Genomic DNA, 27,619 nt, shown 5'->3' with positions numbered 1-27,619 from the left:
CACGAATAAGGCCAGGTATATAAACCTTAGACTTAGCGTCCAACTCTTTAGGATGGGGAGATCCAGAATCTCCCCATCATCGGACGTCCCGTCGTCATCCTCATAAGGAGCAGACAGAGACGCCACCGGCCGCTTGTGAGGCTGCATCACAGACTCCCCTTGCAACACTTCTGACAAATGCTGTACAGAGCTTGTTAACGAATTAACCCACACAGGCTCATGAGAGACCTGAGGAGGGGAAATAGGGAGACTGTGGGGTACCATCAATTGTCTCGGGAAACCCTGCATGGGTGACGACACCACTGACTGCGGGGACAATCCCATCTGAGTGAAGGCAGGCTGCGGAGCTAACTGGCCCACGAGGGTTGTAAGCTCTTTGGCGAAACAAGCCCAGGGCGGCTCCTGTACCGGAGCCGTGACCATAATCGGCCGCGTCAATGAATAACACTTCCGACATAGCCCCTCCGCGCTACCGTCCCCCTCCGCTATAGGTACCTTGCATGTAGTACATAAAAGCTGGAGAGGAAAGTCACTTTCAGACATAATGGTAAGTATGTGACCCCTCTCACTGATACTCGTTAGTATAGTGTGAGACCACCCTGCAAGCACCGCAAGGGCTTTAGCAGAAAGATCAGGGACAGAATGCTGACAGAAGAAAAAGAAAGTACAGGCAGCAGACGCTAGCATAGGTCACATACAATGCAAAGAAATCAATTCCTGCACTATCAGCGCTGATCCTCAACTACGCAGACTCAGAGCCTGGTAGGACACAGCGCTGCATACACAGACCTTAATCCAACGGAGAAGAGGTATGCAGGGGGACCCAGACCGCGATGCCACCGTTCATCAGCGTCCAGCAGCACTCACCATGCTTCTTCCAAAGATGGCCACCGAGGAGCAGAGAGGAGGCCGGCCTGGGGGAGGAGCGCTGACACAGGACCAGTCAGCTAGAGCAGAGAGGGCTGTGTGCAGCGGGGGAGGTGCCGGCTGTGAGACAGGGAAGGCGCGCTCCCCTGGCATGCATTTAACCCCTGGGACGCCGCAGCGCTACCGCTCTGCCGCGGTCTGCTGTCCCTGGGGGGTAGTGGAAGCGCAGGTTAGTACCTGGCTCCACGCTGCAGCCAGTCCCCAGGGAGCCCCCTGCCTGGGGACTTAGGACCATGTTCAGCAGGGTCCCACCGCGGGACCCTGCTGCTTACCTTGTAGTCCCCCTTGGATCCGGCCATGGTCCCAAACACCTGGGGTCACCGCTAGCTGTGACCCCAGATGCTTACCAGCATCCCCGGATCGGTACCGGCGTTCTGGTACCGGCGGGGGTGTAGGGAAGACAGCATGGAGTCAGGACTGACTGTCCATGCTGTACTTCCAGATGTGCAGCCACAGCTGCAAAGACGAAAACTTCAGGGGCTCTTCATGGCCCCCCTCTAACAGGTGCATCCGACTCCGGCCGGGCACCAAACTAAACTGAGATGCCTTGGCTCGGGGGCGGGGTATAGGAGGGGGACCCTAGTGCATCCTGGGAGGCTGAAAGCTTTAACTCTATGGTGCCCGATGCCTGACGTCATCACCTATACCCCAAGGTATCCTGTGGATACCCTATGGACCCTGAAGTAGAAATACACAAGTATAAGGATACTGTAAATATTGAGCACATTTTTCAAACTACAGTAGTGCAAACAAGTACTCATACAGTACTGTACATTTGTTACTACTGTACTTTCAGGAATCTGCCACTACTCTATGTGACTAATGTAAGTACAGTATGAGAAAGTCAATCTTAGGCTACCCACATGAGACTCCATTTTGTGACAAGATGGTGTATACCTTAAGTTATTCATAAACTTATGTACTTTGAAATAGTTCAGTAAGTTTCATACTCAATAGATTGGAATGTACCAGAGATGACTGTATTTTGCCAATTAAGAATACTATGGCCCTCATTCAGAGGCAGTCGCAAGAAGCGATCGCTCTCTCTGAATGAGGGCGGCCGCTTCTTTTTTTTAGTGCGGTCTCGTGGTCATTAGCTAAGCTGTGGGTTACCACCCACAGCTTAGCGACCGACCAGGCTGATGGTCGCAATGGTCAAGACCATCGCGACCATCGGGGCTTGTGAAGAGATCCTGACATCAGTAGCGATGTCAGTGGGGAGCTTCCTGCTCGATCAGAGCAGGAAGCTCCCTGGGGCTTGCGGCTGCCGAGACCCAACCTTAGGGTCTCATCGCAAGCCCTGATGATCGCGATGGTCTTGACCATCGCGACCATCAACCTGGTCAGTCGCTAAAGCTGTGGGTGGTAACCCACAGCTTAGCTAGTGACCAGGAGCCCGCACTTAAAAAAAGAAGAGCCGCCCTCATTCAGAACGAGCGCTCGTTTCTTGCGAGCACCTCTGAATGAGGGCCATAGTACTTATTACACTGGGTATGTAAGATATGTGCAACCACTCTATGCAGCTAGGGACATGGGTATTTTAAAAAATAGGGAGAATGCTAGTAGTCATTAATTTTGTACTTTGTGACTAAATAAAGGTCTCTAGATGCATGCTCATGTACAGTAATTATTTGCTTAGAGTAAAACCATGTACTTAATAGATCCAATCTAGAACCTTCAGTGGCCAGTCACCAGGGCAGAGCTCTTTATGTGTGTCAAAACCCAAGGCTGTACGCTCAGTGGACCGCTGGAGAGAAATAATACTAGACTACCACCAGTTCTGTGTTCTGATTTCTCTGAGCTCTAATTTGTGAGACACACAGTCTTATAACAATATGCAAACATAGGCCCTGATTCAGAGCCGGACGCTCTGACCAGAGCGCTCGCTCTGAATCAGGGCCCACCTCCATTAATATGGAGCGTCCTCCTGGACGCTCATATAGCTGTGGGTCACCACCCACAGCATATACGAGCGTGCAGGAAGATGGTCGCGATGGTCTTGACCATCGCGACCATCGCCACTGCGAGCAACAGCCTGCGGTTGAGGTTTTCAACCGCAAGGCCAGGAGTGATTTTGGCTCTATCAGAGCCAAAATCACTCCCACTGACATCACTAGTGATGTCAGTGGGGCCGGCTTCAGACGGTAGGCGTTCCCTTGGGAACGCCTCCGTCTGGCAGGCACGCCCCTGGCACGCCCACCAAAGGGGGCGTGCTGTCAGTCAACATCGACAGCACGCCCCCTTTGATGAGACACTCCGAGCGAAGGAAAGTCCTTCGCTCGGCGCGTCTCGCGCATGCGCACGACGGAGCTCCCTCCATCGTGCGCATGCGCAGTGCAGACCATCGACCCACTTGCGAGCGGACAGCCGCTCACGAGTGGGTCTGAATGAGGGCCATAGTGATTTCATAGTGTGACAGGTGATTATTCAAAGTATAAACACTCATTAATTCTTCACAGCTCATTACTGAGAATCTATTAATCATACAATCATACCTCGTTATTTCTTATCTATGGTCTAAGGAGTAGGGCACATTCTAAGAAGTATAGGACCTCATTCAGACCCGGTCACAAGCACTGAGTGCTCGCAACCGGGTCGATGTTGAGGCCCTGCGCATGCGCAGCAGCCGCACTGCGCTTTCGCAAGCCCCGGAGCGAGAGAATTTTGGAGCTCACTACAAAAGCGGTGGCTGTTGATGGTGATCGACAGCTCGACCCATTTTGTAGGCGGGGCGGGGGGGGTGGCTACACAAAAGGAGGTGTTCCCAAGCGAATGCCTGCCGTTTTGTAGGCGGCCGCACTGTCATCAGCAGTGATGTCAGTGGGGAGCTTCCTACTCGATCAACATCGACAGCCGGCCCTTTTGTAGTGAGCTCCGGAGCGAGAGAGTTTCTCTCTCGCTACGGGGCTTGCGCACATGCAGTGCGGCCGCTGCGCGTGCACAGCGGATAAACATCAACCCGGTTGCGAGCACTCAGCACTTGCGACCGGGTCTGAATGAGGACCTATGTCTTTACGGATGTTATAAAGAAGTTTTGCATTTTTTTAAATCATCTGTGCGCTGCTGTTTTATGAACCCCTGGGGGTAAATTTACTAAAGTGAGAGTTTTTAGAAGTGAGTTTTAGAAGAGATGTTGCCCATAGCAACCAATCAGATACTAGCTATTATCTTCTAGAAGGTGCTAGTTAAATGTTAAGTATAATCTGATTGGTTGCTATGGGCAACATCTCTTCTAAAACTCACTTCTAAAAATTCTCACTTTTGTAAATTTACCCCCTGGACTCTATGGGGTCTATTCATAAAGATTGTTCAACTTGTAGAGATAATTATCATATGGCTTCGCATTGAAAAATACATAAGTTAAGGAGTCATTCATGTATGCTCACGCCTCCTGCGATACCAATTGAAAAATCCTGTCCTCTGCGAAGTGGAGATCGCAGCAAGTTGTGCTGTGCATAATGACATTTGATGTCACTCGCTCAACTCTGCAGCCCCAGAGAAATTCTACAGCCGGTAAACTATCCGTCACTTCATGAGATGTTCTCCAGACACTGGAGAGGGGGCTGACCTGTTTGACCTTACATACCAGTGATCCCGGTGGCTGCTGGATTACGCTGCCAGAGCCCTACACTGGAGTCTGCACTGCAGAGAAAGATGGGTATATCAGTTGCCTGATAATAGCAAAAAAACGGAGCTGGCTGTGCATTGGAAGCAGCAGAGCCGTCAGAGACCTCGCACATTTCAAGCAGCCTAGGGACTACAGCAGGGACACAGCCGCACTGGGCTGAGATCCGGGTTCCTCCCTGCCCGGGCAGCACGGCAAGTTCCGGGAAGCACATCACTGGCATCTCTACAGGCAGTCAGATTTGGGGAGGGCAGTCCTCTTCTCCTGCCTTGAGTGATCGGCATATCATTAACACATACATAGACAGAGCTGTGGTCAGGGCCGGATTAAGGCTTGTGGAGGCCTCGGGGCAACTACGTTGTGGGGGCCCCATCGATAAAATTGCTATTACCCCACACAACGACTACTATGTCCCTTGTCTCCAGACTCTCCACTGACCGGCAAGGATCGCAGTATACAACTTCATGTCCGCAACACTGCTGGGAACCGACTCCCAGCAGCATAGCGCACTCTAGTACACTGCTAGGAGCAAAAGCAGGATTTTGAGTGGGGAGGTTAGAGAGAGGGGGGGAGGGAGGCAGACAGAGAGAGGGGAGGGAGTGAGATATAGGTACATTAAGCTGTCTTTGGGTACATACCGCAGTTGCTTACGCGATATGTACCTAGAATATCGCAAATGACAGTTCTTCCGATAAGAGCTGTCTTTTGCGATGGCTCCTGACAGAGGAACTTCCTCCTGCGCAGAAGGCCGCAGGGGGTGATGGGAGGGATCCGATCGGATCCCTCCCAAGGGGGAGCATCCCGATAAGAAGCCCATAAGCTTCTATGGGGTAACGCCACCTGAATATGGCGTTGCCCATTAGGACAAAGCATTCCGGTGCTTTGTACATCTGTGGAATGCAGTAAAACCCCCGAAAACTGCATTTTTGGGGGTTTTACCTAATTTTACCCTTTAGTACATGCCACTCAGAGAGAGAGAGAGGGTAGAGAGTGAGATAGAGGAAGAGAGGGAGGGAGAGAGATATCGAGATAGATACGGGATAGATAGACAGATATGAGATAGATAGATAGATAGAGAGAGAGAGAGAGGGATAGAGAAGAAGCTAGAGAGAGAAGTCATGAGCGAGTTAGAGAGAGAGAGGGGGGAGGGAGGAATGGACAGTCAGGAGCACATACATATTTCCCTACCTCTATTTACAGCTACAGGCAGCAAGGTAGGCTTATAATGGTAGCAGCCACTTCACAGCAATAGGCCCCGCTTCCATCCTCTGCTGCTGTCACGCTGTGATGGGAGTGTGCTGTTACTGCAGTGCAGTGCCTCCTACTGCCGGCTGTGATCGGAAGTCAGCCACGGAGGGTCCAAAGTGGGCCGCAATGTTTGTGGCAGTGTGGGGGCCCCCAATGTGTGGGGGCCCCTGGACAACCGCACCGTCTATAATCCGGCCCTGGCTGTGGTTTTGGGGGGGGATGGGTGACAGCAGTGGGGGTGAGAACATGTCAGGAGCAGCGGTGGCTGTGGGGGAGTGAAAGCAGTAGGGGTGAGAACATGTCCTGGTCACCTAGTGAGCAGGCAGTTCAGTTTTTTTTGCCTGCCACTTTGTCCTTGTGGTTCCACTGATTGGCTGGCATTAGAAAAGTGGACGGTGGGAAGAGGCTGGAGACAGCTGTCTGCCCTGCTCTTCTCCCCCCACATAGCAGATATATACTTGCCTACTCTCCCGGGACTGCCGGGAGCCTCCTGAAAAATGGGTGCCGCTCCCAGCAAGAGTATGAGAGCCCCCCAGAATGACGGCCGCCCCCCGCGATCGCCGTGAAAGTGGGCGGTCTGGGGGGTGCGATTTGCGTCATCGTAGCCCCGCCCCCTGCTTTATAATGCCGGTAATATCAGCATTATGAAACGGGGGGACAGGGCCACAATGACGCGTCGGCACGCCCCCCGCTCTGCCTGCCTAAACCGCCCCAGCCAAATATAGGTAAGTGTGCAGATTACGCAATCCTGAGATGGAGAAAAAAAATTAGAAGCTTCTATGAATTGCTCTCCCCACTAGTATGGGAAAGTGATGTGTATACTGATCGTGGGCACCTCATTTCTCCACAGTAACCCTTTCTATTAATTAGGAGAAAGCAGGGAAAAGCGCTTTTATCACTGATAAAGGGCTTTTCACTAATACATCTAATACTGCTATATACTGTAAGCCTCCATGAAATAAACATAACAAAAGGATGTTTTCAGAAGTTTATTAGTGTATTATATGTTTAAGAAGCCAGTTTGCTTAAAAAGGAAGAAACATCGGTTAACATCGGATCCAGAACCAATGTTTAGGACTAAACAATGTTTAGTGACCAATGTTATAACATCGGTACTACCGATGTTTTCTTTCGATGTCCTCTCCGTACCTTATATTATAGGGAGTAATAAAGCTGGCTCCGCCCGACAAATGTACGTCACCCTTCATCGGGTTTGGTGATGAGAAAAAAAAAAAAAAAAAAAGACTATCGTCGCTAGTGAGCACGTCATCAGTGGGAGACTGCCCTCTTCTCACCAAGGGTGACTGCAGAAGGAAAGCACAGGCTGGGGCGGAATAACCTGTAATCACTGAGGCAGACTGTGTGTGTGACGGAGGCAGGATGGTGGTGGTGGGGAAGACCAGCGCTATAGCAGCCGGTGTGTGCGGCGCCCTGTTCCTAGGTTACTGCTATTATTTCGATAAGAAAAGGAGGAGTGATCCCAACTTCAAGAACAGACTGCGAGAAAGTAAGCGCCCTCTCTCTGTAATGCCGGTCACTGGGTGTCCGTAGGTGGGTAACATGGCTGCTGCTGGCAGTGGTGGCAACACGAGGAGCGTCGCAGCGTGCAGTACATACCGCATGTGCCAGCAGCATGCTGACCATGTGGGTACAGTGTGGGGTAACCTGACAGGCATAATGTATATACAGTATGTATGACAGTAGGGTAGCTATTACATGTTGATTACCTAGGGTCATTCATTTTTAATTTCCTTTTTAGAATTGTGGATCAGGTTAGTCATTTTATTTTAGTACATAAACTCATGGTATGGATAATGGGTAATATTTAACTTGAATCATTATACCGATATGTTGTGCTATAGACTACATAATTATACTTTCAATCAGTGCTCAAAGTGGGAATTTAGAGGTGGGGGTTATGGAGTATGGGGGTATGGAAATTGAATCCCCCCCCCCCCCCCCGTTCGGTCTCTGCTTCCATATCACCTCATTGTACTTCTCACCCCACACTTCTCCCTGCCTGCACCCCTCTCTCACACCCTGCCCTTCTTACTGATTCCCTCTCTCTTTCACCCTCCACAACACTAACTGCCTGCTTCCATTTGTCTGTCCTTTTCTATTCCCCCTCTCACACCCTCCCCTCTCTCTAATTGCCTCTGACTTGTCCTCTGCTGCTGGAATGGAGCTGCTGGGAACATAGGGTCTTCTTGGTTGCTACAGTAGTGCAGCTATAATGAAGTGGGGCTGGGAAGTGGCGGTATGTCATACCGCCCCCACTTCGCCCACTGCTTTCAATGCATATTTTTTACCAAATGGTGAAAAGAATGTTGCCTTTTACATTGTGAATGATTAATTAGTTCATTGTTTCTGATTGCAGTGTATTGAGTCTTTTACTCAGTGCCAATACATAGTGTTCACTCTAGCTCCGGCGGAAGGCAGGGCGCCGGAGCTAGAGAGGGCCTACGGCGCACTCCCGAAAAGGGGGCATGGCCATTGAAAAGGGGGCGTGTCTATAAGACGTGTCACCTTTTCGTCACTCTTTGGGGCGTGCCCGGCACTTACGGATACGCCGGGCAGCCCAGAAGCGCTGCTGGCAGGTAGAATAGATGCTGGGGGCATGCGCCCAGCGTCTATTCACCGGCGGTGACTGGGTCACCGCACATTTCCCCACCCGCGGGACATTGCGACCCGCGGGTGAAGACGGCACCCGCAGGCTATCTTAATGGTGTGCTGCGCGGACAGGGCAGGGTGCTTTTTTCCCTCCAGAAAGAGGGCAGGGCGCAGCACCTCGCTGAAACAGCCTAGTGGGAACGCTAAATACATAAATTACTCAGGGGAAGATGTATCAAACCTTGCAGAGAGAAAGCACGAACCAACCAGTTCCTAACTGCTGTGTTTAAAAAATGACACGCGCTGATTGGTACTATATTTCTCTCCAAGGTTTGATACATCACCTCAAAGAGGATAAGTAAATATGCTGAAGGCATTCAATATAATCTAGTTCATCAATACAAATCCTCTGGTTATCTCTGGTTGTCCGTGCTCATGTAGCCTCAATACTATGCCATGCAGTGTGATATACCTGGTGTGAGTGAGCTGCCAGGTCCCGTGCAACTCCACTAGCATCGGGCATATCTTTATGCTGAAAATGCCTCTAAAGGTGCATATCCACTAAACGAGTGTAGAACGACTGTATGATTACAACATCATAATCGTTCATCATACTGTGCAGTGGATATTGTGCCCACACTGAACGATACAGTGCAGGCACCCTCCCTCATCCCTGAACATGTACAACCTGCTCCATGGGAGGTTTCTGTCCTCCCTGAGCTCGCCTTAGGTTGGCCTGCATGTTCAGATGATGACAGATGCCGGCAGCGACCAGCGGGAGCGCACATCGCTTGTCATTGCCAGCATATTCACTGCACGATTAATGAACGATTGAATGATATCGTAATCGTTCGCTCATTTTTCTCGTGTAGTGGATATGCACCTTAAGTCGCGATGCGACTAGGATGCACCAGGAGACTGCTGATTAATTTGATATTTGTGTGTGACTGAGACTGTAAACGGAACTTGGCGTGGAAAAAAGCTGTGGCCGCTGTATTGTAGCATTTTTCATGCTGTTTGAGACTAAAGTCGCACATACACACATTTCCAGCAAAAGAAAAGCCTGGTGCTAGCAGTGTCTGATGGGAACAAGTTCACCGAGATGGGCTGTTTGGCGCGAATGCGGCAAAGACGAGTTAGGACACCACTATATGTACCTGTACTGTTGAACATTGACTGGTTTTGACCCATCAGGAGACTTATATCAAAGAGATGAAGTGTGTCAGACCATATTCCTTCCCCCATTTTGTTTATGATCTCGACATCTGATAACCATGTCTGCATGCTTTTATGCATTGTGTTGCTGACTAGATATTTGCATGAACATGTATGTGCTTCTAATCTAGTGACCACTGAGTGAATATTAGAGAAAAAAAAAAGCAACTAAAATTTTGGTGCACTTTAAAGTTGTCATATAAATATATTAAAGCAGCAATCTCAGTGGGTTTGGTATGATTTGCCGATGGATGGACTCCTGGGGATAAAATATCGACGCTGGAATCCAGATGGTGAAGTATCCTGACAGGGGCCGGTAAGTATCCTAACCCTCCCTTGGTGGTGCCTAACCCTAACTTCCCCTCAGTGGTCCCTAATCCTGCCCTTCCCGTACCCTAAGCCTAACCCTCCCGTGGGGTGCCTAACCTCCCCCCAGTGTTGCCTAACCCTAACCACCCCTTCCCGCACACTAACCCTTCCCGGGGGGCGCCTAACTCTAAACCACCCGGGGAGGCTCCTAAACCTAACCTGCCTATCCCTGGGATAAGCTAATACTTACCCGCAGCCTCTTCGTTCGGGATGGCGGTGGTCGTTATGCCGGGAGTCAGTATAACGACACCTGGGATCCAGTCCTCAGCCATTTTCAACGTATCCCTTCTCAGTACATTGATGTATTTTCAAATAGCCTACTGCTTCCCAAAGCCAAGGTATGAACTGTATGCTGAAACTGTTTTCCATTTTCCCCAGCACCTGCAGTTTTTGTTGTGCACTGATTTAAAAATGTCTTCTAAGATGGATGTGAGCTGCAGGTAACTGCTGATTCTCATTTGTCAGCTTTTTTGTCCTTCCAAGGGCCTCATAACATAGCTTTCAGGTGTGAGATGAACAGCTGAGCCCCAGGAAATATTGGGCTCAGGGAATATTGAGCTCCTGGAAAAGGAGGGAATTTTTTATTTTATTTTTTTTTCTCTACCTTACCTGGTAGTGCTTCTATGATTATTTTGATACTTAACTGTTTTTGTTTTATTTTGTTTAGGTATTTATTCATTTTGTCAGTATTTTCTTGGTTTTTTTGCAGAGAGGAGAAAACAGAAGCTTGCTAAAGAGAGATCTGGTCAGCCAAGGGTAAGTAAGCATTCATACAATGGTATTGGAGTATGTACTCTTGGTATAACCCTGTTAATTTTATTTTATGTGATTTTAGTGATTAAAAGACAGTTCTGATAAAATAAGTGTTAATTCTAGGTCGGACGGCTCTCGCCGAAGTTCACGTCGCGCATGGTCCCTAGAAAAGTGGGTGTGTCCTTGAGATACACCCCCTTTTTATCACTGTAGGGGGCGTGTTCAGCACTCACAAAGATGCTGGGCTGCCCCCAAGCTCACCCTGCAGTGTGAAAAGATACTCACTTGCCAGTGATTTTCACTGGAACTCCCCCCGGCAGTACACTGCAACCCTTGGGTTGGAAGGCAGTTTCAGAGGGGCGCCCTGATGAAACAGCCTAGCGGGAACACTAATTCAAAGAGTAAATTGCCCATGTGTTTGAATAGTGCAAATGTTGGGTTGCTTCAGGTCACCAACATTATTTTTATGCCCAGTATCTATTGACTCTGTACCTATGCTACTGCCTAAATTTTAACTTTAATGTTATGGTCAAATACTGTAAGGGTGATTTGAGTCATAACAACCCTAATATTGCTGCACAGAATGTTATGAATGTTTAATTATACTGTCATCATAGTACACAATGCTGTATAGAGAATGTGTTTTAAATCGGTGCCTTCCCCATTGGAGCTCACAGTATAAATTTCCAAAGACATGAACACTAGAGTTCATTTTAGTCAGTAGCCAATTTCCCTATTATACCCCTTTCACACACAGCCTAAATACCCAGGTTTTGCACAGTCTCGGGTATAGATTGTGTGATCGGGGCCGACTCCGGCTAGAGTCCCGGGTCTGCGACCCTGCTCGATAGCAGGGTTATTCCCGGGTCACCTCTAGTCAGAATGGCATAACTGGGTTCATGTCTAGAAGGCTCAGATTGCCCAGCTATATAGCGCTTGGAGATGACAATCTCCAGGCGTCCACTGCTGCCTGACGGAAGGACCTGGGTCACTTCAAGACTCTGGTCCGGTGTGAAGGGTGACGACCCTGGAATAACCAGAGTCGTAACCCATGTGTGAAAGGGGTAGCCCGGCTTCAACCTGTGATCGGTGTCCCTTGTCCGAGCCAGGTTGAAGCATGGACTTTATGTCTGGAAGTGGTATCAGTAAGATTTTGGAGTGTGGGAGGAAACCAACACAAACAGGTGGAGAGCATACAAACTCCACCCAGATGGGGTACTGAATGGAATCTAACCCATGCCACCGGTGCTGTGAGACAGCAATGCTAACCACCATGTCTTTGTGGTACACCATAATAGTTTTACTGTATTGCAGGCTTTTCTTTGTATGAATATAGAATATTTTCCTTCATGGACTCATTTTGCATTTTAATTTCTCTTTAGCTTCCTGATCTTAAAGATGCTGAGGCTGTCCAAAAGTTTTTCCTTGAAGAAATTCAGCTTGGGGAGGAGTTGCTAGCACAAGGTTGTAACTTATCTTATTCTCAAGTTCTTCTTGTGTATTTTGAATTAAAAAAAATACAATTTAATAAATGAAAGGCAAGGCCATGCAAAAAGTGGCTTTCTTATTTTAGAAGTAAAATGGGCCCTCTTTATTAGCATTGGGACGATTCAATTCAGCATAATGTGAATAGCACCTGGAAGGAGTTCCCGGAACTATTCAATTGTCCCCATCGCGCCCTGCACTTAGGAGATACCTGTTACCACGTCTGTTTATTTGCGCTAACTGGCATTCTCCGACTTAAGTGTTGGCCCGATGCTGTTAGCGCTGCGCTAATTCTGAAAACCGCATCACTGCCGGCACTTAAAACGGGAGGGTGCAAGCAGAAATCCTCTAGTCCAGGGCTTGACAAATCCTGGGGGCCAGGTCACCATGGCGACTAGATTTTGCAGGGAGGGTGGAAGCAGACTCTCGTCAGCCCCAGTGCAGTTTATTGTCTCTAGTATTGCAGCGGTCATCTCATGCACAGGAGTGGATGTGCAGAGTCGCATGCGGTGACTGCTGTGTCTGTCCTTCCTGGCCTGTGCTGGCTTCTCCTGTACATCCCATCCTGCACTGACTCCTCCTCTCTGTCCTGGGCCTGCGCTGACTCATCCTATCCATCCTGGGCCTGCTGTGACTCCTGCTGTCTGTCCCAGTCAGTGCTTATCCTCCTGTACGTCCCGGCTGTCTGCTTTATCCTAACTCCAGGCGGGGGTTGTTTGCCCGGGGGGAAGCTGCACAGCAATGTCGCTGCAGAGCGTTGGTTGCCTGGGGGTACCCCCTCAGTAGTGTGGCTGTGGAGGTTGGTTGCCTGGGGGTAGGTGCTTAGGAATGTGGCCCTGGGGGAGCTGTGCAGAGCAGTGAGGAGGCCTCCATTTTACTATATCCATTCAACTGCGTACATTTTGTAGTACAGTGTGTATAACAGTTGCATAGCACACAGCTGTGTTCCTCACTTGCTGCTGTAATTTTTTTTGGGAGGACGGTGGTCTGGCTCCTAGATTTTAGAAAAATTTGTCAATCTCTGCTCTAGTCAAACTTAACAGCTCGGTGAATTGAATAGCTCTGGGGAACTCCTTGCCGGCACTATTCACATCGTGTTGACTTGAATTGTACCCATTGCATTCTCTAAAAATGTTCAATAACACTGCACAACAATGAAAATGTTTCCGATGTGAAAATAGTTATTTCTAATTGATTTTAGCATGCAAAGAATGAATATGACATTTAAAACTCTCATCTCTGAGTTGCGAGATATATGATGATGTAGGGGTAATCCTAGTGAAGTGGGCAGAATGGAGAGAATCTTACCAGCAATCTGCATTCCGTGCAGAGGGGGCGGGGCCTAATGACCCAATTAAATGAATCAGTTATTTGTCCCCTCCCCTATTCAAATATATGCGATTCATGGGATTACCCAGAAAAGATAACACTGGTGCACTGAGTGACAAGCATAGTGAGCAATTCCACCAAGACATTTCAGCAATGGAACAAAGCTATCAGGGTATGTGATCACTACTGTTGGACAGTGACAAGAGATGCCCCAGAAGAGGAGTACAAGCGACAAGCAAAGAGGAAGCACCCCCATGAATAGGCCACTATATTAGATAGTACTTCGTATGCTGTATGTTTGTTTCGTATTGTGTATGTATGTTTTGTTTTGTGTTCTTATTTGTGGTTGATTGAATTAAAACAACTGTTATTTATTTTCTATCAAGAAAATATCAGATTATTGTAAAATAGTGTTTCACTGTGACTATATTACTAATGTACATACAGTATAGTGCAAGTAGTGTAGCTCAAAAAATAGAGCTATTAAAAACATTCTGAAATCATTTTAGTTTTTCTTGACGTCATTAGTAATGTATGACTATTTTTAGAAAGGAAACAAAAGTATTAATTTGTTATACAGTGTAATAGATGGATAGATGCTATATTGTAAAAAGAACAACTTTCTTTCACGAATTTAAAAACGAATACTGAACTTTAAACAGTCTTTGCACAAAGTTTATACGAGTAATCAAAAGAAATACGTCACAACTGCTGTAAAAACATGTTTTACATAGGTACCATCATACGCAACTACAGAACAGACAACACTGTTTATGTAACGGAGAACTTTGGATCTTAACGCTTTGTATTACATTTCCATGACCAGAAATTAATTTGTAGCTTGAAAATGGACATAAAGATTTTGACTTTTAATAAAAAAAGTTTATATATATAATTTTTTCTGTCCACAGGTGATTTTGAAAAAGGTGTTGATCACTTAACAAATGCCATTGCTGTTTGCGGACAACCTCAACAGCTTCTTCAAGTTTTGCAGCAAACTCTTCCACCACAAGTTTTTCAGATGCTCCTGACTAAACTACCAACCATTAGCCAGGTAAAAGCATATTGCTCTGCATATATCTTTCTTCTAAATTATTATCTCATAATGTATGCAATGTAATGGTTGTGCTAAAATAACAGTTTTGGAATCTGACTGAGATGCTGTAGTTACATGTGGGCTGCTACCAGATATTTTGGTTTTAATTAAGTAAAGGCCCAAAATATTTTTTCACACAAGTGGAACCATTTTGCAGTTTGGGGTTTTTAGAATATTAAGGAAAAAATACTTCCTTATTGGCTATTAACCTGGACTTTGTGTAAACCCTGGACAGTTCCTGTGTAGAAATTTACCAACTTCAACTGGTGACTATTATGCATAGCTGACGTTGTGTTCTGGAATTATAACTTATGTACACTGAATCTGAGCATTTAACTTTGGGTCATTTAATTGTGATATGGGTTGCAGAATCTTTTCCTACTTCAGTGTCCATAGGGTATCCGAAGGATACCTTGGGGTATAGGCGACGGCGGCAGACATCGGGCACCTCAGTTAATTTTTCAGCCTCCCAGGATGCACTGGGGACCCTCTCCTATACCCCGCTCCTGAGCCAAGGCAAATCAGTTTCGTAGGTGCCCGGCTCGGAGTCAGATCACTTCTTCAGAGGGGGGCTGTTGGACAGCCCCTGAAGTTTCTTCCAGCAGCTTTTGCTGCGATGATATGAGCGGGCAACATGGACAAGCTAATTAGAGGTCCATGCTGCCGCTCCTTCACCCCGCTGGGCCAGAACGCCAGCAGCTAGCGGGGACCCCGGTATTCCAGTCTGTGGCCGGATTCGCGGGGATTCAGGTAAGCGGCGGGAACCCACGGTGGGTTACCGCCGTTTCTCAGCATTATTTGTCTGTAGGCAGGGTGCTCCCTGGGGACAGGCTGCGCATGGAGCTAAGGTACTGATCCTCTGCTTCTACTAGACCACCAGGGACAGCGGGCTGCAGCAGTATGGAAAATGCTCCAGCGTCCCAGGGGTTAATAGCATGCCAGGGGTGTGTGCTTTCCCTGTCTCACAGGCGGCTCCTCCCCTGCTGCACAGTGCCTTTCCACAGCGGTCTGGTAGGCTGTGGCGGCGTTCCTCCCCCAGGTCTCCTATCAGCTCCTCGGCGGCCATTTTATAAAAGTGGCGAACGCTGCTGGATTCTGATACAGGGAGCATCGCGGTCCGGGTCCCCCGCATACCTCTCCTCTGCTGAGGTCAGTGTATGCAGCACTGTTTCCTACCAGGCTCTGTGTCTGCGTAGTTGATCATAGTGCTTGTAGTGCAGGTTATTTATTTCTGCACTGTATGTGACTATATCCTAGCGCTGTCTGACTGTACTTCACTTCTGACTGTCAGCCATTTTACTATCCCTGTCTTTCTCTCCTGTGCGGTGCTGCAGGGTGCTTATTGCCTCACAGTTAAAATTAAGTGTTTTTCTGTGTGGTGCATCACATACACATCGTTTACACTCATCATGTCTGAGAGTGAACGTGATTATTCTCCTCAGCTAAAACGTACCACATGCTTAGTACTGTTAGCAGAGGGTGATGTGAACACTGAGGGTTTCTCACATTTTATATAAAGTATGTATTTGTGAGAATTGGTATTGCACTCTGCCATATTTATGCAAGTTCCTACGGCTTGACAAGCATCAGACAGGACTAGTATTTTGCTTTACTACTATAATGTGTATATATGTATGTATATGCTATGTGGTCGCATTATACCCAGTGCATGCTGAGTGCTATTACCATGCGGTTGTGCCTGCAGATATGACGTACACCCTGCTGCTCCACTCTACCTGTTACGAGGCAGGTACGTGAGGAGAAACAGCTAATTTCCCTCCCTGGTAGTTCACGCAGTGTTCACAGTAGTGTCTTTCTCTCTACCTTTGTACAGAGATATTGACTACTACCTCCAGTCCATGTTGCAGGGATTTCCCTTCAGCCAACATGGGGCACGCTTTAGGCGAAATCCGCATAGTGCCCTTTCGCCTACTCTTCGCTTCGGCGATGAAGTCTCGCGTGTATGCCATGCTAGGTAGGCGGTCTGGGATTCGCCTGCGCGATGCTTTTTCGCCAAAGCGAGACATTTTCACAAATGCGAGGTTTTGCGGGCGCAAAACTTTTGTGTGTAAGGGGTATTCTGTGGAATTCCCTTCGTCAGTGATATCACAGGAATGTTAGCTGGTGGTTATCCATTCCTGTAGTTCATTACATGCTTAGTGAGTACTGCAACCTTGCCTATGTTCTCTCGAATGCTGCGTGGTACTTTTGTTGGAAGTCCATATACTCCCTTACAGGAGGGGGCTTCCAGACCAGCTATGTCTAAGCTGGGTAGCCAGAGAATGGAACAGTGGGCAGATGCCTTGGATCCATATATGTTAATGAGACAGCCTTGGTTATAGGTCTCCTCACTTCTAGAAGTTCCTCGGCAGCAGTGGTGGCGCTTATGGAGAGCTGATGAAGACTCCAAGAAAGGGTTGGAATGCTTACTCTTTAATGGTGAGGTTCTCTTTGGCCCTGATCTGGGAAAAAATTGTGAGCACTTTGGCAGCAGCTAAATCCGCATGTCTGCCATCGGCCCAAGTTCCTTCAGGGTCTGGGACTTTGTCCTTTTGGTCCTGTTGGGCCCAGGGTAAGTCCAGAGAACAGTCCTGATGGGACGGGCCTCCTCCTGGGGGACCCCAGGGTGGGAGGCCGACTTCTTCAGTTCGCCCAGTGCTGGTATCAGACTACTACAGACACTTGGGTAGGAGAAGGGGTCTCTAACAGGTACGCCCTCTCCTTACGCAGAAGGTCTCCCAGACGGTTTTTCACCACAGACCTTCAGTCAGTTCAAGACAAGGCCCTGGAATTCCAGAACGTAGGGCACTCTATGCTCCAAGTGGGAGTTATAGTGCCTGTTTCGTTTCCTCTGAGAGGAACAGGGTTTTTACATCCAACCCCTCTCTGTTTCTGACACCCAGTGGCTCCTAATGGCCTATTCTCTAACTCAAGTACCTCAACAAGTCTTTGAGGGTCCCTGCGTTCCATCATATTGGCTATGGAGCCTGGGGATTTTATGGTATCCTTGGACATTCAGAATGCCTACCTGCATGTCCTAGTTGCTTTAGCTCACCAGCGGTTCCTCAGGTTCACAGTGGTTAATCAACATTTCCAGTTTCAGGTACTGCCCTTTGGCCTTTCCACGGCACCTTGGGTGTTTACCAAGGTTATGGCAGCCCACCTGCGGATGCAGGGAGTCCGCCTGTTACCCTATCTGCTATTAGCACGGTCTTTGGGGGTACTTCAGGGCCATCTGCAACAGACAATATCTGTGTTGCAGAATCAGGGCTGGCTGATAAACTGGAAGTGGTTCCTCACAGACAACAAAGGATCTTTGTGACAGAGGAAAGATCTCTGCTTTACAGGCAAAGATTCATATTTGTCTTCAGAGTCGCCGAGTGTCCCTTCACTCGTCAATGAGGTTACTGGGATTCATGGTGTCAAAGTTTTTCTTGGTAGAATATGCCCAGTTTTCACTCCAGACCTCTGCAGAAGCTGATCTCCTCCAGATGGAATTTGTTGCCCCATCGGTTAAAGACACTGACAATGGTGCTTTCCCCAGAGGTACGGCTGTCTCTGGTCTGGTGGCTACAGACGTCCCACCTCAACAAGGGACGCCTCTTTTGGACCTCGGACTGGGTCCTCCTGATGACAGACGCCAGTCTCCGAGGTTGGGGGGCTGTGACAGGTCCACACCTCTTTAGGGAAGGTGGCCGACAGCAGAATCTGCTCTTCCTATCAACATATTGGTACTTCGAGCGGTATTCAGAGCTCTTCAGCAAGCTATACTAGTTCTTCATGGAAATCCCGTGCAAGTCTAGTCAGACTACGCCACCACAGTGGCTTACATAAACCGCCAAGGAGGAACCAGAAGTCAGCCGACCCTGACACAGGTGTCCCGCATTCTGGCTTGGGCGGAAGGCACTCTGCTAGCCGTTTTGGCAGTGTTCATACCAGGAGTCCTCAACTGGGAAGCAGACTTCTTCAGCCGTCAGGACGTGCATCCAGGGGAGAATAGTCTCTTCACCAGGAGGTGTTTTAATTCCTAGTGAACAAGTGGGGCCTTCCAGAGTTAAACCTCATGGTCTCCTGACTGTGTACGGGTCAACAACAAGAGACGAGGAGGCTCTTCTGGTAGATGCTCTGTCGGTCCGGTGGACCTTTCAGTTTGAGTACCTCTTCCCTCTGTTCTCCCTTCTGCCTTGAGTACTTCGGAAGTTCAAGCAAGAAGGAGGCACGCTCCTGTTAGCTCCAGCTTGGCCCAGACGTCACTGGTACTCAGATCTTCGGAGTCTCTCCATAGACACTCCGATGCTGTTGCCTCAACGTCCAGACCTATTGTCTCAAAGTCCTTGCCGTTACCCGGACCTGGGTCTTCTGTCTTTGACGGCGTGGCTGTTGAGACAGCTCTTTTAAGGTCCAGGGGTTTTTCTAGCTCTGTAGTTAACACCATGTTCATAGCTCGGAAGCCTGCTTCTGCAAGAATTTACCACCGAGTGTGGCATACTTTCTTTTGAATGTTGTCGCCCTAGAGGCTATGATCCTCAGGTGTTTTGGGATATCCAGGGTTTTGGCTTTCCTTCAGGCGGGTTTAGAACACTGTCTTCGCCTTGCTTCCCTGAAGGTGCAAATTTCTGCCCTCTGTGTGGTTTCAGCGTAGGATTGCTACTCTTCCTGATGTCCTCACCTTAATACAAGGTGTACTTCGTATTCAGAATCCCTTTGTTCCACCAGTGGCTCCTTGGGATTTGGCTGTGGTCCTGAGGGATCTCCAAGGACCGCCATTTGAACCATTGGGCTCAGTGGATTTCAAATGGCTTATAGCTAAGACTGTGTTTCTGCTGGCCATTGCTTCGGCCAGAAGGGTGTCAGATTTGGGGGCTCTCTCATGTCGCCCTCCCTTTCTGATATATATTTTTTTTTTTATAGGGACAGGGCGGTGCTTCACACTCGCCCTGGTTTCCTACCTAAGGTGGTAGCTAGTTTCCGCATTGAGGAAATTATAGTGCCGGCCTTTCATTCCCCAGACCTCTCAGCTGGTGAGGCCTCCTTGGATGTGGTACGTGCTCTAAGGATTTATGTTGACCGTACCAATTCATTTCGAAAGTCGGACTCTGTTTGTCCTCTATGGTTTCCGTAAGAAGGGTTGGCCTGCCACTAAGCAGGGTGGATTCGCATGGCGACTTCTGTAGCTTACGTTCATGAGGGCCTTCCTGTACCATCCTCTGTTAAAGCTCATACTACTCTGTGGGTCCTTCGCGGGCAGCTCGTCGCGGTGACTGCTGTTCAGCTCTGCAAGGCAGCCACGTGGTCTTCTATCCATACCTTTTGTGAGGTATTATGTATTTGATACCTTCGCCTCTCAGGATGCTTCCTTCAGGCAGGAGATTCTCCTTTCAGCACAGCAGCATCCCCACCTTTAAAGGATACTGCTTTGGGACATCCCCAAGGTATCCTGTGGATACCCTATGGACCCTGAAGTAGAAAATATATGGTAAGAACTTACCCTTGTTATCTCTATTTCTACAAAGTCCATAGGGTTCCACAGGACTCCCGCCCTGTCGCACCTATACAGCAGATGGGCTTTTTTCTGGTCACCGGTTTTTCCGTCTCCTTCTGGTAAGAATGTGATTCTTGTGTGTTCCATTCTTTCTTCTCTCTCTTTCTTCTCCTCCGGCCTATGGCTTGTTACGTAACTGATTTGCCTTGGCTCGGGGGCGGGGTATAGGAGAGGGACCCCAGTGCATCCTGGGAGGCTGAAAAATTAATCTGAGGTGCCCGATGTCCGCTGCCATCGCCTATACCCCAAGGTATCCTGGGGAACCCTATGGTAAGATGGATATGGATATGGTAAGAACTTACCCTTGTTATCTCTATTTCTACAAAGTCCCCTATGGACTTTGTAGAAATAGAGGTAACAAGGGTAAGTTCTTACCATATCTCATATTTTCCCACTGTTCAGATACCAAAATAATCCCTAAGATTGCTTTAAATGTCAGTTCATGTTACAGAAGTTTAGACTTTACTATGTGAAAGCTAGTTTAGTTCTAGTGAGAGTTGGAGACCTAACAGCATTTTATCAACTGACAACCAGCTGTAGTTTGCTTGACCTGTCTGTGTAAGACTTTGAAAGTCAATATTTTATTCATTCCTATGAGTCTCTCTTAGGAATCTAACATGGCAGCCACCTCAAATTAAATGTAACGACTGTATAGTTGAACAGGTTTATGCTTTTCAAATTTTTTCCTATTTCAAACCCTTTTTGTTAGGGATGTGCGCCGATCCCCGTGTTTTGGATCTGGATTTGGTTTTGCCAAACCACCCCTTGCCTGTTTTGGTTATGGATCTGTTTGTTTTTTTTTATCAATTTTTTTAAATTTTAAAAAAAAAACAGCTAAAATCACATTTATTTTTTGTTCCTACAGTATTAACCTCAATAACATTAATTTCCACTCGTTTCCAGTCAGTTTTGACCACCTCACAGCTCACAATATTGTTTTCATCTGGTTTAGGCCCAAAATTTGCACCTAGCTGGCTGGCTAAGGTAAGCGGCAGCAGTGGACGGCACAAACACGTGGCAGTTCAACTTTCAACATGGCATATAAGAAAACATATGTTTTCATTAATCAAGAGGCCTGAGGGAGTTGGAGTATGTATGTAGTTGAAGGCAGGGACAGGAAGGGTTGATTGGTAGTAAATTTTATTTCATTTTTTGATTCCGAATCAAATTTATGAGAGAGCAGGGCAGGCATTTACAAAAACATATTTTACTCATTCACATCAGTCCTTGCTCCAGAAGAATCCTTGAGCATAGCTGCTGCTGCTGGGAGTGGATTTTCATCCCAGAAGGGAACCAGGAAGACTACTAGTAGTACTTTAAAAAACAATTGACTTTTAATCCTTTGCAAGGGGGAGCAAGTATGACAGCAGTCACCCAGTTGCAAAGCGGATCAATAATACCATAACATCTATGCTGGTATTAGATGTGCGTCCAATATCCGCCAATAATTCAGTGGGTTTTAGACCGTTAATTGAGGTCTTGTGTGCCTGCTACCAAATCCCATCAAGATTCCACTTCACTAGAAAAGCAATTCCCAACCTGTACAGGGACATTAAAAAAAAAATTTAATTAGCGGTCTCCAAAATGCCGTTATATCCACGTAACCACGATTTAAGATATAAGATTTAAGTCACGTTGTGTTCTTCGTCCCAATGGACACAGATCTGAAGAGATGCAAAGAGCTGTTGGTAAGCAAATTGTCAGTTCAAGTGGCATGTGATGCAGCAATGGCTTCTCCTTCAGTTTCTCCAGCAAGTGCATCTGCCGAAAAAAAACTGAACTTTCCCAAAAGACCCACTGGTGATGCAGATGAGTCAACACAAAAACATTTTGGATGTATGTGCTGCAGATGACGTAAAAGGGTGGAGATTCCTAGATGGTTAAGGTTCCTACCTCTACTTAACTCTGGCTTTACAAAGGGTACAGATGACTTGACAATTGTTGTCCGGATTTGGGTAGAAATAATTCCACACATAAGTAGTGTATTTTTTTGTCTTGTGCCCAGATATGACAATGGGCTTTTCCTTATCATGGGCAACAACTGTTTCTTCCACTGGTGCCTGATTTACACAAACATCCTCATCAACAACATTCTTATTAGCGTCAGCTACACAAATATCCTGCTCATCCTGGTGCCCTTCCACAGAAGCATCCTCGATTTCTATGTCAGCATGTTCACTTGTGCTTAAATCATCATAAGAGGCAGAACCACCAGTCATAACTAAAGGCCTTCGCCTTTCCTTGCCACTTCATATGGTGAAATCCATATTGACAATTTTATGTCTTTCTGCAGCTAACTTTCCCTGTCATGTTTTTTTTCTTTACCACTGTAAAAGATTGGTTCTTGATTGAGTTGCCCTGGTTTAAGCCATGTATGGCTTTAGTAGATAATGTAGATGGATTAGTATCGTCATGACTGGTGGCACTGGCAGCAGCTCCAGCACTAGTATGTGGTTCCTATTCTCCATATCCACAAACACGAATGAAGTGGGGTACAGCACACACGTCAATTTGTACCAATTTAAAATATTACACTGCGATTTCAATGACCTATATATAGTATCACAAGATTTTTTATGAATAAGAAAAGAATAAAACACTGTGCTGCCACTTACAGTAATGTCATTATGTTTTATATATAACACATGTTATTTAGCAGTTTGTGGTTTTGTCATCGGCGTGTAGACTAATCATTTATTCACGATTGAGGAAAAGTGAAAAGTTGAATATTAGACTGCGCTACCACTTAGTGTCACAATACGTGGACAATAAACTGCAGGGTTTTTTTTTGTGGATATTAATTTCACTTTTTTTTTTTTACACTGGGGAAGAGCACCCCTGAATGAGGCAGCAGTCCCTTCATGAACAACTCAGACAGCACCCCTTTTTTTATGGACAACAAAACAGCGCTGCCGATTGCTGACAGACCAGCTTCAGAGTCACAAATATGTGGACGATAAACTGCGGCAGTGTCACCGAACAATAATAGCACAGCTAAGTTGCTAATGCACACACAAAAAAAATAGAAAAAAAGAGTACTTTTTTTACACTGGGGAGAGCACCCATAATTGACACCCCTTTATGGACTGCAGCCCTAGCCTGATGGACAGGACAACAACACAGCAGCAGCCACAGTTAATTGACAGGACAAGTAACACAGTAGCTGCTTTACCAATTGAAGGAAGCCCCCCTTTATATACTGCAGCCTTAGCCCCTTTATGGACAACACAGCAGCCGCCTTCGGGCCAAGACCTCGACTGGACACACACATTTACTGACTACGTCTGCTAGCTTCTCTCTCCACAGCCGAGAGAAAATGGCTCCAATCGCGGGGACCTGTGTATATATAATCCAAAACCCGCGAGAAACCAACAGTGGGGAGGATGGCTTGTTTTTGGATACGAGTTAGGTGGGAAAACTCGAGCCGGATTCTGATCTCTCCTCGGAACACGAAATTCGGGTGGGTCCAGTTCTCGGAGAGCCGATCCTGCACATGTCTACTTTTTGAGTGTGTAATCAGTTTCAATCCTTCAGTCCTCTGTCGATTTAACACCTTTTATATATTGAATTAAAAGTATGATGGTCCCGGTTACCTGTTTAAAGGTGAAAATGTGTTCCTGTCCACTTGTATTGGAACCCTTTTAACACAGATTTGCGACTTGGATGCACACAGGTGTATAAATACCACAAGCCTCATTGGTCAATGTACGCTTGCAATGTAGTTTTGTGGCTTCTTGTTTTAGTGGTGCGAATAGTTTGAGAAAAAGACGCTTGGTGCAGCTTAGTCGCAAAAGCCATGGTGTGGTAAGCGGGGCTTTATGGCGCGCCTAGAGCATAGGTCTACATCTGTGTGTATTTCCACCCTGTCTCTGGTAAATGTCTATAACCAAACTACAATAGATCATCTGTGTAATTAATGTCCTTTACAATTGAAGTGTTGATGGTATGTGTTTGGATAAATTTATGGGACACCCCAATAAAAGGCAATAACACTCGCCTGCTGGTACACAAGCACCGCATACAGATTGTGTAGAGGCTGATGTGATTAGCGGTTCTCCTTTGTGGTTTCAAATGTGGCTACAGTTGTACTGCGGCCTCTGTCCACCCGTGTCTACTGCATTTAGTTGAAATGCCCCCCTTTTTTTTTTTTTTTTTTCTGCAGTGGTTACACCGCTGCTGCTTCCAATGTTGCTATAGCTATAACATGGTCTGCGTCCACCAGCTGCTTCTAAGTCCGCACAGTAAGGAGATATTACCCTATTTTAGTCTGCTCCCAATAATGGGAGATCACTAAGTTAATTTCAAAGCCTGATCTGCTCATATGTTACGATGGTTAGACACCTATGTTCAAGGTGCTCGTGTGGGTAGGTAGTGTGCACTTATTTGAAAATGGCTAATACACTGAAGTGCCAAAAGTCATGGGATAGATGCCTAGTATCGTGTAGGACCCCCTCCAGTTTGGAATTAGTGATTTCTTTTGGGTCTGCACTTCAGCACAAGACGTTTCTCAGGTTTTGGACCATAGGACAATTTTCCAATTCGTCTGTCTGCCTTATCTCCACCATAGAGGAATTGATTCAGCATGACGCCATTTGCCATGTTAACAGCCAATGTTTGCTTTATGCTCAGATTAGGGTTAGACTCAAAATTTCTGCAAAAAAGCATTGCTGACTGTCAATATTCTGACAGTGTTGAGGTTTCATACTGCACCCCTGTAGAGGTAGTTCTTTCGGCAAGATGACTTATGCGCTAGAACTGTAAGCTATGTGGGATCAAAAACAGTACTTAATTGGTCAGCAGGTTGTCAGGAACCACCAAGAAGTCTCTCATCTGGTGTTAAAATCTAAGATTAAGGGCACAGATAGTGTGCATCTCATATCCAAAATGGGCAATGCTGACTTCAGAATCTGATACTAGAGGCTTGGGTCATTCATCTCCTCAGAAAGGGTACACAAGCAACAGGTAAATCTACAAAGTGGCTGATTTTGCAAGTCATAAAGAAATTGTGGTAGAAAAACACAATCTATTACATCTTTCACCCAAATATGAAACAACTAAATGTAATGCTATATAATTTGAGTGGGAATTAAGATATATTAGAGCAGTGCTGCCATCAAGAATTGTTGGCACAATTCCTACAAAATCCAGATGCAGATAATAGAAAAAAAATTAAGAGGGGAGAAGTAGAAGACTGCTGGAGAAGGTCTGGCCCAAAAGAAAAGTAAATGATGGGGTCAGATGGGATAAAAGTGGGAACAGTTGGAATGGGGAGAAAGAAAGTGACAGACTGGCAGAGGCACAAATTGGATTTATTCAAAAGCATATATAATTTGCTAGAATAAGACTGGGAGAGAGAAAGGAAACAAACACATGGAGGGAGGGGGCAGAGAGCTGCAGACACTGGGTGAGATTCATGTGCTACCTACTTTGTTGCCTTTTTTTTGAACTGTACAGTACACAAGAGTCCTGGTCAATGGAGAGGTGCAATGAGAGGAGAGTAGTAGTAGCTGGGACACATAGCAAAGTTTAGGCACTGCGTATGTATGGTAGTGCATGCACACTGTCCGGTATGCCTTATGAGCAGGGGGGGGGGGGGGGGGGGGCTGTTGATTGTTAAACCTGTGCCTTCCCTAAATCTTTCCTCCAGTGCTGCTGGTCTTGGCCGCAGACTTTTGTGAAAGAGAAACAGTTTGTGGCTGGAATCATCAGAGTGTGTGGGGCCCATCATCAGTCTAGGGCCTCTTACATCTTTTCCGCTCTAATTGTGGCCTAGGATAAAATAATAAGTTTAATATACTTTTGTGTATTAATAAACTCTTGCAAGGAAGATGATCTCTTCTTTAGTGGGTTATCAAGTTTGAAAAACATATCTTCTTTTTTTTTTTTTTTTTTTTCTTCAGGGAGACAATGGGGTGTAGTTGGGACTTGGAGGACCGGACACCAACAGCAAAGCTATTTCATTCCCAGGATGCTCCGTCCTTCCCCTTATACCCAGCCCACAGCCTGAGGGCAACTCCATTTTCCTTGGTGTCTGACAGGAGCTGGATCACAGTTATAACAGAGGGGCTGCTATTAAGCAACTCAAGCTTATTTTTATGATTTTACTTTATTTTAATTTATTTTACTACAGTGTAGCAGGTCGAGACAGTTCTTTGGATGTCTGTACTGCTGCTCCATCACACCTCGGTTAGGTACTCCCTGCGGGGCTATGAGAGGGACCTAGCTAGCAGGGCTCCCCGGACCCTAGACTGCAGCCACGACTCAAGGGGACAGGTAAGGTGGATCCCCGCTTGCAGGGACCAGAGTCTACGTGCGCAGTCTTGCCTATGGTTTCAGGAGACAGACTGGAGGCGCTGATGTGGACAACGGTTCTTCCGGGACTCCACTAGACCACCAGGGCATTACAGGCACTGGCGCAGGGCACAATTAAGTTAATGTCAGCATAGGGGAGAAGGCGCTTTCCCTGAGGCGCCTCCCCCAGCTCAGGGCGCCATTCCACTGTGTTCTTGCTGCTCCCTGAGCTGCACCTCCCTCACCCTCCACCTCTGAGACTCGCGGCAGCCATTTTCTGCATTCAGGTTTAGGAAACACTGGGTCCAGTCTCCTTGTATACCTCTCCCAAGGGCCAGGTTATACAGCGCTATATCCTACCAGCCACTGTGGCCTGTGCAGTTGAGTTTAGTACCCACTGCAGTTATATTGCATATTCTGCATTGTATGTGACTTGTGCTAGCGCTGCTGTCGGTTTCCTTTTCTTCTATTACCGTCAGCTTATGACTTTCCCTCTACTCCACTATAACCCTGGCCTATTAAGGTATAGGGGGTTCATTGTACATCACATCTCCCTATATTTGTGAGGGCTATCACACATTTTTATATATATTTTCTTCAGGGTCCACAGGAACTTCCTTGGGGTATGTAGTTGGAGTGATCCATTGCACCAAACAGCTTACAGCTTTCAAGCTCCCAGCATGCATAGGGCCTCCTCCCTATATACCCTGCCCCCAGCCACAGGCATTTAGTTTGTCTGGTGCGCGGCAAGTATCAAGACGCACCGGTTATTACAGCGGGACTGCTTAGGCAGTCCCAGGCTTTTTCTTTTCGATTTACCTTTGTTTTAGAAACATGAGTTTAGCGGTACTAGGCACCGAATATGACACGCATACTGCGGCTCCTTCTACCGATGCCGGAACACCACTATCTCTATATGCCTTGGCGATTTCGGCGGACCACAGTGTGGCTTAGCTAGCGGCTTCGCTGGGGTCCAGACTGCGATCGGTTTCACAGAGATTGTAAGGTAAGGGGATTCCTCGTTGCAGGGAATTATAAGCTGCAGTCCAGGTCTCTTTTGAGTAGGAGACGCATCAGAGGTTGTTGCGGGTGAAGGACTCGTCTGCGTGTCTTCACAAAGGCGGACGGG

General features: G+C 47.1%; 1 protein-coding gene across 1 annotated transcript in view; it reads left to right on the top strand.

Moving 5' to 3' along the window:
- The first annotated feature begins 7,009 nt into the window (after positions 1-7,009).
- Positions 7,010-27,619, top strand: part of TOMM20 (translocase of outer mitochondrial membrane 20) — a 31,546-nt gene continuing 10,936 nt past the window's right edge. Inside the window, exons 1-4 of the mRNA XM_088472504.1 lie at positions 7,010-7,307; positions 10,704-10,750; positions 12,130-12,211; positions 14,473-14,615. Coding sequence (XP_088328630.1) covers positions 7,181-7,307; positions 10,704-10,750; positions 12,130-12,211; positions 14,473-14,615 — 399 coding nt within the window. The 5' untranslated portion in view covers positions 7,010-7,180. The remainder of the gene's footprint in view (positions 7,308-10,703; positions 10,751-12,129; positions 12,212-14,472; positions 14,616-27,619) is intronic.

This window comes from Taudactylus pleione, unplaced genomic scaffold (genome assembly GCF_031769625.1).
Source record: "Taudactylus pleione unplaced genomic scaffold, aTauple2 ptg000125l, whole genome shotgun sequence".
NCBI lineage: Eukaryota > Metazoa > Chordata > Amphibia > Anura > Myobatrachidae > Taudactylus > Taudactylus pleione.
Note: the sequence above shows the minus strand (reverse complement) of the source record. Positions and strands in the feature narration are given on the sequence as shown.